The 10,901-nt window shown below is 44.3% G+C and overlaps 1 protein-coding gene across 1 annotated transcript in view; it reads right to left on the reverse strand.

The window, feature by feature from the left end:
* Positions 1–5,245: 5,245 nt before the first annotated feature.
* CRACR2B (calcium release activated channel regulator 2B) overlaps positions 5,246–10,901 on the reverse strand; it is a 24,955-nt gene continuing 19,299 nt past the window's right edge. The window contains 6 exon segments of the mRNA XM_009996417.1: positions 5,246–5,327; positions 6,034–6,100; positions 6,815–6,932; positions 8,666–8,715; positions 8,718–8,763; positions 10,833–10,848. Of these exon segments, the coding sequence (XP_009994719.1) occupies positions 5,246–5,327; positions 6,034–6,100; positions 6,815–6,932; positions 8,666–8,715; positions 8,718–8,763; positions 10,833–10,848 (379 nt within the window).

Raw genomic sequence — 10,901 nt, forward strand, 5'->3', positions numbered from 1 at the left:
GTCGGGGTTTGTTTGGGTAGTTTTTCCTGTGTGGGGGTTTTTTGTTGTTTTGTTGGGTTTATTTTAAGGCTCAGGCTTGCTTGTGAAAAAAAGTTTTCCATGAAACATCCTGTAATCGAGATCAAGCCGTGACTGGCACATTTGCCGCCTCCTTCCATCATCTCATTTTAACTTTAGCCCAGAGAACTGTGCGCTGAGCAGCAGCCCTGCACGGGGCCTGGTCTCAGAAGAAAGGCCCTTGCCAGCCCCCCTCAGCCCCTGGGTGGCCTCATGGGTTTTTATGGATGGAGATCTGAGTAGTGAGGGAGAGAGAGGGCCTTTTTAGGACTTCCTGGATGTTTGTCTGGACTGTGACACTTAACCTCTCTCAGCCCGTGGTTCCAACTCAAAAATCACTTTGTCCTTCCCGTTGAGTAAACCCAATCCCTCTCTCCTCAGACCACATGGATTCTACCTAAAGCTCCTGGAGAGCCAAGTGATTAAATGCAGCCTCAGGGGACCGGCTCACACACTGAGACATTTCTTGCAGTGTGTGGCACAGGCAGGAGGCAGCAGGAGATGCCAGCCCTTGCCCCAGACCCAAGCCCTCCTTGGCAGAGCCCTGAGCAGCCAGCCACTCTGGGCTACTACCTTCTTGCCATGTCCAGAGATTTAATGTACAAACAGGAAAGAACGTAACTTCCCACCCTGGCTGAATTGGGTCAGCAAATGGTCATGATGAGGCACAAATGCTGCCTGTACTGCAAGTGAGTGCTTGGGAGAAAGCCTGCAGGTAGAGGTGAGATGTACCACCCCCCCACCTCCCAGTCTTTGGCTTATTACTGGAGTAATATATATTTAATGGACACATGTTTACCTTGGAAAAACTAATTTTACCTGGCCAGGTCTCCCATGCACTAGTCGTTTCAGGCAAAGAACACAGCTACGTTTGTGTTTGTAGGATCAGGGCCTTATTAAACGACATGGCTTGATAGGCATATAAAACATGCCTTACAGGGCTGAAGAGTCTGGAGATGGACTGACAGATTATTCTAGCTGTGCCAAATTAAATTTCTGTGTGACTCATAAACAGCCAGATAAGTAATAAGCAGACTGATGGTGGCTCAAAGAGCTAACAAACCTCTGAGCTGCAGGACTGTGAACCTATTTGTGCTTATCAGGAGATTTTCAAATAGAGCACTTAAAAGTGCATAGCATGAGTTATGACATACATTTGTATTTGGAGCTGAAGTACTTGGTCAATATATATATGTGGACTAGGAAATTAGCAAGTAAAAAGAACATGAAAAGACACAAACAAAAGAGAGTGACAAGACAGAAAATAATGTGTGAGAGACTGCATGAGCCCCATAGCAGGAACTGATAAAAATGGAAACTGCCTCTTGGAGTTCAGGCTGCTGGAATAAAAAAGGTAGAAGAAATCAACATCCCAAACCTCTGCAATTCCTGCATTTTTCTGGTGGGAAAGCTTTAAACTTAACACTGTGGCTTCAGGTTCTTTCTTCAGCCTTGTTTTGGGTTTTTAATGATATGCTGTCAGACCAATCCTATTACACTTATCCATAGCATATTAACATGAAAGAGACAAGAGAAACTACAAGGCAGTGAAGTCTCTTCACCTGTGTGCAGAGCTTTGTGGGACTGTGGCTGTTTATTAGAGCAGCTGTTTTTTTGTCTTTGCCCCTAGATCTGATTGTATACACAGCTGCACTGTTTCATGTGCCAGGATAAGGTTTCCTAGGCTGTAAGAAGAGTAATTTCTCGCAATATGATTCCAAAATGCTTTACAGTTTATATGAAAAAGTCACCTGTCCCCTAAGAGACCGCAGCCAATACAGCATAGGCATAAGCCCCCAGGCAGTCTATTTTGTGTCCTTTCTTTCATGCCACCTCAGGATAGCCTAATTATTTGCTTTTTATTTACCCTGCAGTTTCCAGCAACCATTTTGCAGAGGGTGGCTGCTCCCAGAGCTTCCATTCAGAGGCAGGAGAGATTCTGAAAAAAAACAGGGAATCATAAAATTATAGAATGTTAGGGGTTGGAAGGGACCTCTAGATATCACCCCCCTGCCAAAGCAGAGGATGTAGTAAAATTAGGCATTTTGTGGAAAGTCTGTTTGGGTCTAGTATCAGACAAGTTTAAAAACTAATTAAATGCCCCTCTAGACTGTGTCCAAGTTGTCCAAGTGCAACCTGCTCAAACTCTATGCCACTTTGTCACTGCTGAAACAAAAGTCCACCCTGTTCCTGCTAAAAAAAAAAAATCTCACTATGAACAGTGTTCTATCAATTAATATCAGGGGAAATAAGTAATAATTTCTTTCATCAAACAGCAGAGAGGTTAGTTTTGTAATGCACAAACATCCAGCTGGAGCCATGGAGGACAGGCTTCTCAGCACTTCCTGATCAGCAAAAAGGGGACAGTCAGTGACTGAAGAAGGGAGGCTGAATCTCCTGCAGTGCCTGAAAAAAATCTCTCAGCATAACCATGTGTAAGATGACATTTCTTTATTTTCTGTACTCTGCTTGCACACTAAAGAAACATGCTTGAGGTTGTACATTAAAAAATTTCACATGGTAGTTCTTGCTGTTGCAATATTACAGCACTGATAAAGGTATGCTTTGATAAAGGTATGTTAAAGTGTACATAGACTAGCTGGTATTCGTGTGTCAGCAGTATTTCACACCTGTCTTTCATATGCTCCCTATGCAGCCTTGGAGGTGTGCATCCAGACCATGCTAGCAGACCGGCTACTGCTGTCTTCCTTCTGCAGCTACTTCCCAAATCCGGCTGCTGCAGGTAAGTAAATCTTAGCATTACTGATGTGTCTTGACCAAAGATACCAGTTCTTAGTCAGTGCCACTCCTTATTAATCTGCAACTGGAGCATGATGCAGAGAAATCATTGACAGCAGCTTGCCCAAGTCAGTGGTTTGACCTATTCAACAGGTGACAATGCCTATGCTCTTTCTCATCCATATTCACTAAAAAGCCAGAAAGCCACATCTGTGTTCAGATTACAGGTGCTTTCTGAAAACAGAAAGATTTTCCCTTCCCAAACACCGTTTCTTGCAAACACAATCAGTTCCAATTGCAGCACTGCTGGAGCCATAGACTCCACACCAGCAGCCTTGGTTCCTTCTGCATGTCTCTTAACTTTCCCTTTCACAGTCTCTGGAAAATATTACTGCAGTTAAACAGTGTGAACCACAGCCAGCCAGCAGGAAGGACTGAGCAGGAGCTTATTATTTTTAGCTATTCCTTTTAGTCACAAATCCTGCTCTTCAAGAGGAAATCTTCCCTAACAGGCACCAGGATGAACCATGGAAATTATTTGTAACACTGATGGACTTGTGGCTGCAGCTGCTGCTGCAAGAGTGGGGGCCCCAGCATGTGGGATGGTTAGGTCAAAGTGGCCTGGGAAAAGATAAGATGGATCTTAGCCAGTCTCATCAGGATGTTCTAAATAGTACTTGTCGTGAGTGAAAAAACATGTCTGGAAAACCACTGTGTATGTGTGAATGTACCAGCTTGGAAGACCAAGCTAGCAAGCATGAGTGCTTCACACGAAGGCTGCATGCTCAAGTATTATGAAAACATCCTGCTGGCTCATGTGCTAGATCTGTTTCTGTATGGATATAAGAGAGGACTCACAAAACAATAAATTAGTCACTTTGCACCACAAGACAGCTTGTGCCCTTTTTCTTTTCAGCCATCTCAGACTGTAGGTGACTCGGAGCACTTCTCCTGAATGGGATATTCCCAGAGAAATTTGTCCAATAAACAGACATTCAGAGTAATTACCATATCCCAAGAGAGAAAAGACAGCGGACAAATAGAGGCCTTCTCTGTGCTGCAAGGCTGGGGGGACTGCTTCACAACTGCAGTATCACTTCTTACACCTAAAATGTCAAAGTCACATACACAGAAACAAGCTCAAAGAAGAAAGTGAACGGCATTATAAAAAAGCTCACATAGTCTCAGAAGGCTTTAAGAGCAACTGAACTACAAAACAAAAATCATCACACCCAGGGAACACCAAGGGCTTCATGCCCAGGCATGGCTGTGCTGAGTGGTGCACTTTTTGGGCCAGTTCCTACCTCAGACTGTGCTCCCTCCCCTTGCCTTGCTTTATTTCACTGCTTAGTGACAAGAAGGCCAGTTCCCAAAGGGAACAGATTCAGTCCTGCTCTTTTCTCAGGTCCTTCACCAGAAAAGTGAGGTTATTGCACAAGGTCTCGGTACGAGGAAAAGCTTTCGTAGGTCCATTTCTCAGAGACACCTGTGCCTTGTACTTTCAGTCAAGGTACATTTGAAAGCACTGTGGCCAAGCTAACAGAGGGGAATCTTTCAGTACTGTAGATAAAGTCAGTTCCTAGTTGCTAGAGATTGTTCAGGAAATTATAAGAGAATGGGAGGAAACAGGAAACACTGAGCCTTAAACCAGTCTATATATGGCCCCCCTAGCGTGTACAGCACATGAATCAGCAGCACATGCCACTGCCTCTGAGTCCCAGGGCAACTGTTCTGTAAATAGTAAGAGAGGGACAGTGACAAGGTCTTTTAGGGCAACAAAGTGAAGAAAGTCACTGGGATGACTCGTTTTATCAATTCATACTATATTCACACAGAATCAACAACAACATTGGCAAATCAAACCAAATTATGCAGTAATACAGGGCCTGATCCAGATATTACAGGAACTGATGGAGGTTTTCCTGCTTACCACAGTAGGCTTTCAGCTGGGCTCTGCAGTTACAGAACCAAGAAATTATGATGGTCTTTGAGATGTATGGATCACTACCTAGAGCTAGCCCAATTTTAAAAGAATGTCTTTATCTCTTGCACTAAAATTCTATTTAAGACAGCACCCACTGTGTTCTTCGAGTGAAGTTCTGCTGCTAGGTCACTCCTTTGCCAGAAAAAAAAAGAACAAGACTTCATCCTTTTTACAGGGAAGTGACTTCTCCAGACAGAAGGCCCAATTTGTGCAATTAACTGAATTCCCCAAAAGAAGCAGAGGTCTCCAGAGACCAGGGCTGTGGGCAGGTTAGGGAAATGGAACACTGCAGATCATATACACATTTTGGCCTGATTTAGTGCCTTGAAATTCCCAGATGAGGAAAAGCTGCAGTTTTCCCAAGTCTCTGCAGAGCTAATACCATCAGATTTAGCTTGCTCAAAAGCAGCCCCAGCTTCATGAAACAAAGTCAGCGCAGGTCTCTTGCTGACATACTCATGTGCCTTATGTGCAGCACCCTTTCCTCCTCACATTTTCCATCTGCAGGACACTGTCCCTCTGCCTGTCTTCTTGTGCCATCAGCAACCTGGAATAAGCAGCACAGATCACGTTCACAACCTAGTTACTAAGATCTTCTTGCCAAGATCTCTGCTCTTTGCTCCTCATCAGCGGTAGGCATTTAGGATTGTTAAAAGTGACTGGCCCAAAGACCAGGCATCTCTGCAAGTTGGGGAACAAGGAAAGAAACTGGACACATAGAAGAGGCAAGAGTACTCAAAGCACCAGACCAGGGCATAAGCGGCCTGTGCCTTATTCCCAAGCTTTCACATTGATGGCAAAATCCAAGGCTGTGTGCTACACCTATGTGGGCCATCTTAGGCAGCAGCACGGTAATCAAGCACGTTTAAGGCGCTAGTTAGAATGTTTATATTACAGCCACTTAGAGATGCATGCAGATTTCAAACTGAAAATACCAACTTAGTATCTGGGATAGTACACAAGGTTTTTGTGATTAAATATTCAAATTAAACTCCCAGTCTTTCAACAGTCAGCTCTGCCAGATGAAGCTTTGCATGCAATAATGTCCAGTCTACACTTGGTGCTTGCTCTTCAGGCACAGAATTCATGGACCTGGAGTCAGGGGGAAGAGCACATTGCTCCAGGTCTGTTTTATGGCATGGCAGAAAGTCAGTCTCTGACAACCCCCTTTTCTCACCCATTCCCCAGGACAGCCCACACTAATCACCAACAGATAGGGAAATATCCCAAAGTGACTGTTTCTGTTCACTGACCTGGCCATATGCAGCATGGACTCCACAATGTTACAGCCGGTCAGCACGCCGCACTCATAGAAGACGCCTTGTGTTCCTGCCAGAAAGCACAAGCAGCACCTATGCTGCCTGCCAGCTCTTCCCCACCATTCACCCGCACCCCTGGGAGCTGGCCCAGGCTCACTGCTGGAAACTGTGTGGAGAGCAGGTGGGACCTGGAGGGTGGCTGTTACCACCCTGCTGATGCACACACACTGCTCACCAACCCAGCAAAAGGAGATGATTTTTCAGCATTAGGGACCCAGCCAGTGTGTCCAACAGGAAACACTGGGGGAGTTATTTTGGCAGAGAAAACATCTTGCCCAGGGTACTTAGATTCCCTTACCTTTGTGTTGTGGAGTCCATGAAACCTCACCTGCCTCCACCCAGGGGCTGAGGTACTGGTGGGCATAAAGACACAGAGAGTGAGGAAGGAGGCAGGACATCTATTAGGGGCATCCTCAAATGGGAAAACAGCCACACATGCTTTCCTGAGAAAGACTAACCATCACTGTAAGGATGTGTCAAGCCTCAAGAGAAATAAGTGAGCATGCCTCAGGGGCTATTGTCTGCCATGTGCTGGCCACCACCTCATCCTCCCTGGTACCACAGGGACCTCAGTACATGTTTGCATTGGAGAAACAGGGGGCCAGGGGCAGGGGGTGAGAGGAAGAGGTATGGTGCCTTCCTGGGAAATGGCTCCAAGAAGGGCCAGGGCTAACAGTTGTAGGGAGGCTGTAGAGCAAGTTGAGCAGCAGAGCACAGAATCACACTTTTGCCAGCCTTCCCCCCTCCACCCTGGACACATTCCTGTTCTCTCTCTGTGCAACATTAATTTTATTTCCAAGCAGAAAGACCACAGTTCCATCCTCAATGCCTTCCTGCAAAAGAAAGAGTAAAGCACCCATGAAACTGAGCTGAGGGAGAGAAATACATTGGAGCAGATCCTGTTCCAGTCATGCAAACAAGGCCTTCACTGGCAGCCAGATCAGACCCTTTAGCTCATTAAAGGGCCGTTCTTCAAACAGCACCAGGGATTTGTGGAAGGAAGCTTACACTACAAGAATATATTTCAGATCTTTGGTATGTACAGCTGGGATGCTGAGACAGGGGAGACAGGGCATAAGTTCCTTTCTGGGAAATAAAAGCCTAAAGAAAAGCAGTTTGCCTTATAGGCTGTTCAGAATATAAGTTCAGGCAGAACTTCTTATTAAGATAAATAATTTTTGTGTGTATGTATGGTGCTATTCATCTGATGTGCTGTCCTAAACTTAACCACTCCTTGCTGAAAATCCACTGGCCAAGCAAGCTAAGTGACTTTTCAGCTCCTGTGTAGTGTCTCTGTAGGAGCTGTTATTCCTAGGTGATTTCTGGAGTCCATTACCATTGGTAAAACTCCCTCTAGTTCACTGGCTTACGAGAATATCACCAGTGTAAGGACTGCATAATGGGATGGAAGTTATATCCAAACCTGGCTGTCCTGGATGACTTACAGTACCTGAACAACTTCAAACCAAGATAAATACTAAGATAGGGAAAGGGGAGAGATTATAAAAAGTTGCAGATACTGGGTGCTTTGATTTCCTTTGTGCCCAGTTTAACCTTCCTGAAAGGACCCTAATTTTCAGAGGCTGGTCAGTTTTGAAAGTCTTAACCCTTGATCTTTTGGAGTCCAAAGAAATAGCTAAGGTTTGCTTTTTTCTTTTTCCCCAGCAGGCCTGTGGAAGTTAATAATATTAATATTATTAATAATACTAAAACCCTCCAACCTACTCTTATTCATTTCGCTTAGATCTTGGTTTTTGATACTCAGCACAATCAAAATTAAACCACCCTTGACAATTTCCTTTGAGCTCTGAGTCATCTACACAAAACTTAAATTATCCAGACAGGTATTTTTTTCTCTGCAAGCAGATACAAGCCACAGATGAATGCTTTTATTGAGGCATTGGAAATAAAAAGAGGGCAGAGCAAATTACAGTATTAATACACAGCTATCAAATAGAAAAGAAACAAAAAATCAACTCTTAATGTTGAAACAAATTAATTAAAAAAAAAAAAAAAGCTATTACTACTCTAGGTGACCCTGCTCTGGCAGGGGGGTTGGACTAGATGATCTTTCGAGGTCCCTTGTAACCCCTAGGATTCTGTGATTCTGTAATATTTCAGTCTTATCTAGAAATCTCAAAGCAGAGTGAGGATGGGATTGTGCATGCATGCTACAGGTCTGACCCTAAACACATCAGTGCCCTTTCCTGTGCATAGGCTGGACACGAGATCTCCTTGCCTGGGCACAGATGTGATGTAACCATGTTTAGGAGATATTGCCAATGCACATGAGCTGCTTACAAACACACACTACTGTTTTGGTAGGTCCTACCATGTTCTGCTATAGAAACAGCCCTCCCTCATTTAATGGGCTACAACTGGCTTTGGCATCTTCAACAAGAATTCCCTGGCCCCAAGCTGACTGCCACAGGCAGTACCCATAGCCATCTGCTTTGATAACTCATCTTCCCGTGGTCAGTAGGACCTCCTGGGACATCAGAGAACATTGCTCCCAGACAATTGGAGCAGCACCACCAGCACTAGATAGCCAAGGCCCTGCTCATACCTGGACACTGCTCATCCAGTTCTGCACTGCCATGAAAGAGCACTTGGCTGAATGTTGTACATCATCAGAATCCCATCCGCCTTTCCAAATACACGGTGCTGAGAAAGCAGGAGGTAAGAAACAGATAATCTGTTTAGGTGGGATAGGTAGAGGTAATTGCCTATAAAAAGGGAAATGGATGGAAAAATACACAACCTTTCTCTAGAGTATGATGAATCTGCAGGCTAAGCTGTACCATAGTATGAACTAGGTGTGCATAATGTGTGCTCCAATGCTGCCAAAACAGCAATTAAAATCTCAGCATCAATACAGTCTGTTTCTGGTTTTGAATCTATAAAGCAATGCCATCAGACATAAAAGGAGTAGTTAGACACAATTTCCAGGAGAAACTCTAGACATCTACTTTGTCCTGTGGGTACCAGGTAGAACCACAGACTTGTGTTTTGGGAAAGAATTCCAACCAAAAAAACCCCAACCAAACCTTAAAATCTGTAAGCAGTTTGTAACAGGGTCATGATATAAACACATTGATTGGAAACTGATGGAATTAAATGTAACACAAGTACTGAGATCTCACTGGAGAGCTGTGTTTTTCAGCTCTGCACAGAATAACAAACTCTTCTATTATATTAAAAGCTAAGAAAACCTACAGCAATTTATGACCCTCCTGAACTCTTCACATGACTGTCTGGGGCCTGTTCTTTCTTACTACAATAAGGACATGACATTCTGGCAACTACCCAACTGAGAAAGACTCTATCTTTGGCAGTCAAGGTACACCTCTGAAACTACAGGACACGCTAGATGCTCCAGAAGAAAAATCAAATGTAGCATGCACTTGTCTCAGGGAAGTCACCAAGGAGCTCTCTTTGCATGCTCCAAGGATTTCCTCTAGCTCTTCCATAGAACAGTCACAGCCGGACACCTCCAGTTAGAATTAATTAATATTTCTCTAGAACTAAGAAAAGCTTTTTATTCTTCCCAAGACTCCCATTCCATATCAGCATTGAGTCAAGTTCTGTCTTGCAAGTACATGCGTAAGACCTTCTAATGCTGTAGGGGCCTACCCATAAGGTCCCTCTGCAGAGACAATATCTTTAATTTGGCCTCTGATGGCCTCAGTAAAATGCACTCTTTGAGTCTTAACAACTCCCCTTACTGCTCAGGTTCAGCACTGAAATAACTACAGAAGCCCCCTCAGAAATCCTTATTTCTTCAGCACAAAGCTTGATTTTGGAAGAAAAAGTTTGCTTTTCAATAGATACTCCAACCAGGTCTGCATAGCTGAGGTAGACTGCATATTTACTCTGCTGGCACAGCTCAGGATTATGATATTCCCATGACCTCAGCTGCCTCCTGAAGGCCTGCCCCCAGAACATATTTAGCCCAAAATACCCAGTACTTATTTTTGCCAGGCTCTTGAGGTTAACAGTCCCCTTGAAATAGCTTTTCATGTTCAGCTTCAAAGTGCATGCTAAATAAAGTCTAATTTACATGAAGGCAGTGGCAAGCCTGTGTAGCAGATGAAGGACAAGTGTGTCCTCTACTGCTCTGATCCTCACCAACAGTGCTGGTAACATCTAGTGATGGCCCATGCTTTTGACATTTTTTGAGACTTCAAATGGAGAACCTGTGTTCATGGTTACAAAAAGCTACATTGCCCTTCTACCAAGGATTATCACTTCCACAAGTCTATCAGCAGAAGAGACCATGGAAGATGCTAATAACCTCCCTGACAGAGTCCAGCAGGGTAATTCAAATCACCTTGAAGCTAACTCAGCTGTCTTTGCCTGAATAAGTTTCGGAAAGGTTCACACATTCCTTTCCACCCACTGAATAGCAAGTGCTGGTGAGCAGATAGGATTGGCAGCACAACTGAATCTGAGATGGATATCAATTTCTATCATAATCTGCAGCCCTATCCTGCAGCTTTTCCCAGAAGCAGGCTGACTGAGGAGAAATCTGAGGACTGAAAGAGCTTCAAACCCCACACCCTACAGTGGTTTATCAATACACAACTCAAAGCCACAAGCATGCAGGTCATATGTTTGGAAAACTACTTTTCCATCAGTCCTCAGAGCAATCTCCCTGGCCCTGCTTCACAGCAACAGCTTCTAGAAATCTTCAAAACAGACTTTTGCTGCAGGTTCAGCAATGGAATAGCTGCTGTGACCCCTCTGGTCCTTCAGAAGCTAACCATTTTCCCAGAGAGAGAAACAAGATACAGACACTCTTT

The sequence above is a fragment of the Chaetura pelagica genome, unplaced genomic scaffold (genome assembly GCF_000747805.2).
Source record: "Chaetura pelagica isolate M959 unplaced genomic scaffold, ChaPel_1.0 scaffold74, whole genome shotgun sequence".
Lineage (NCBI taxonomy): Eukaryota > Metazoa > Chordata > Aves > Apodiformes > Apodidae > Chaetura > Chaetura pelagica.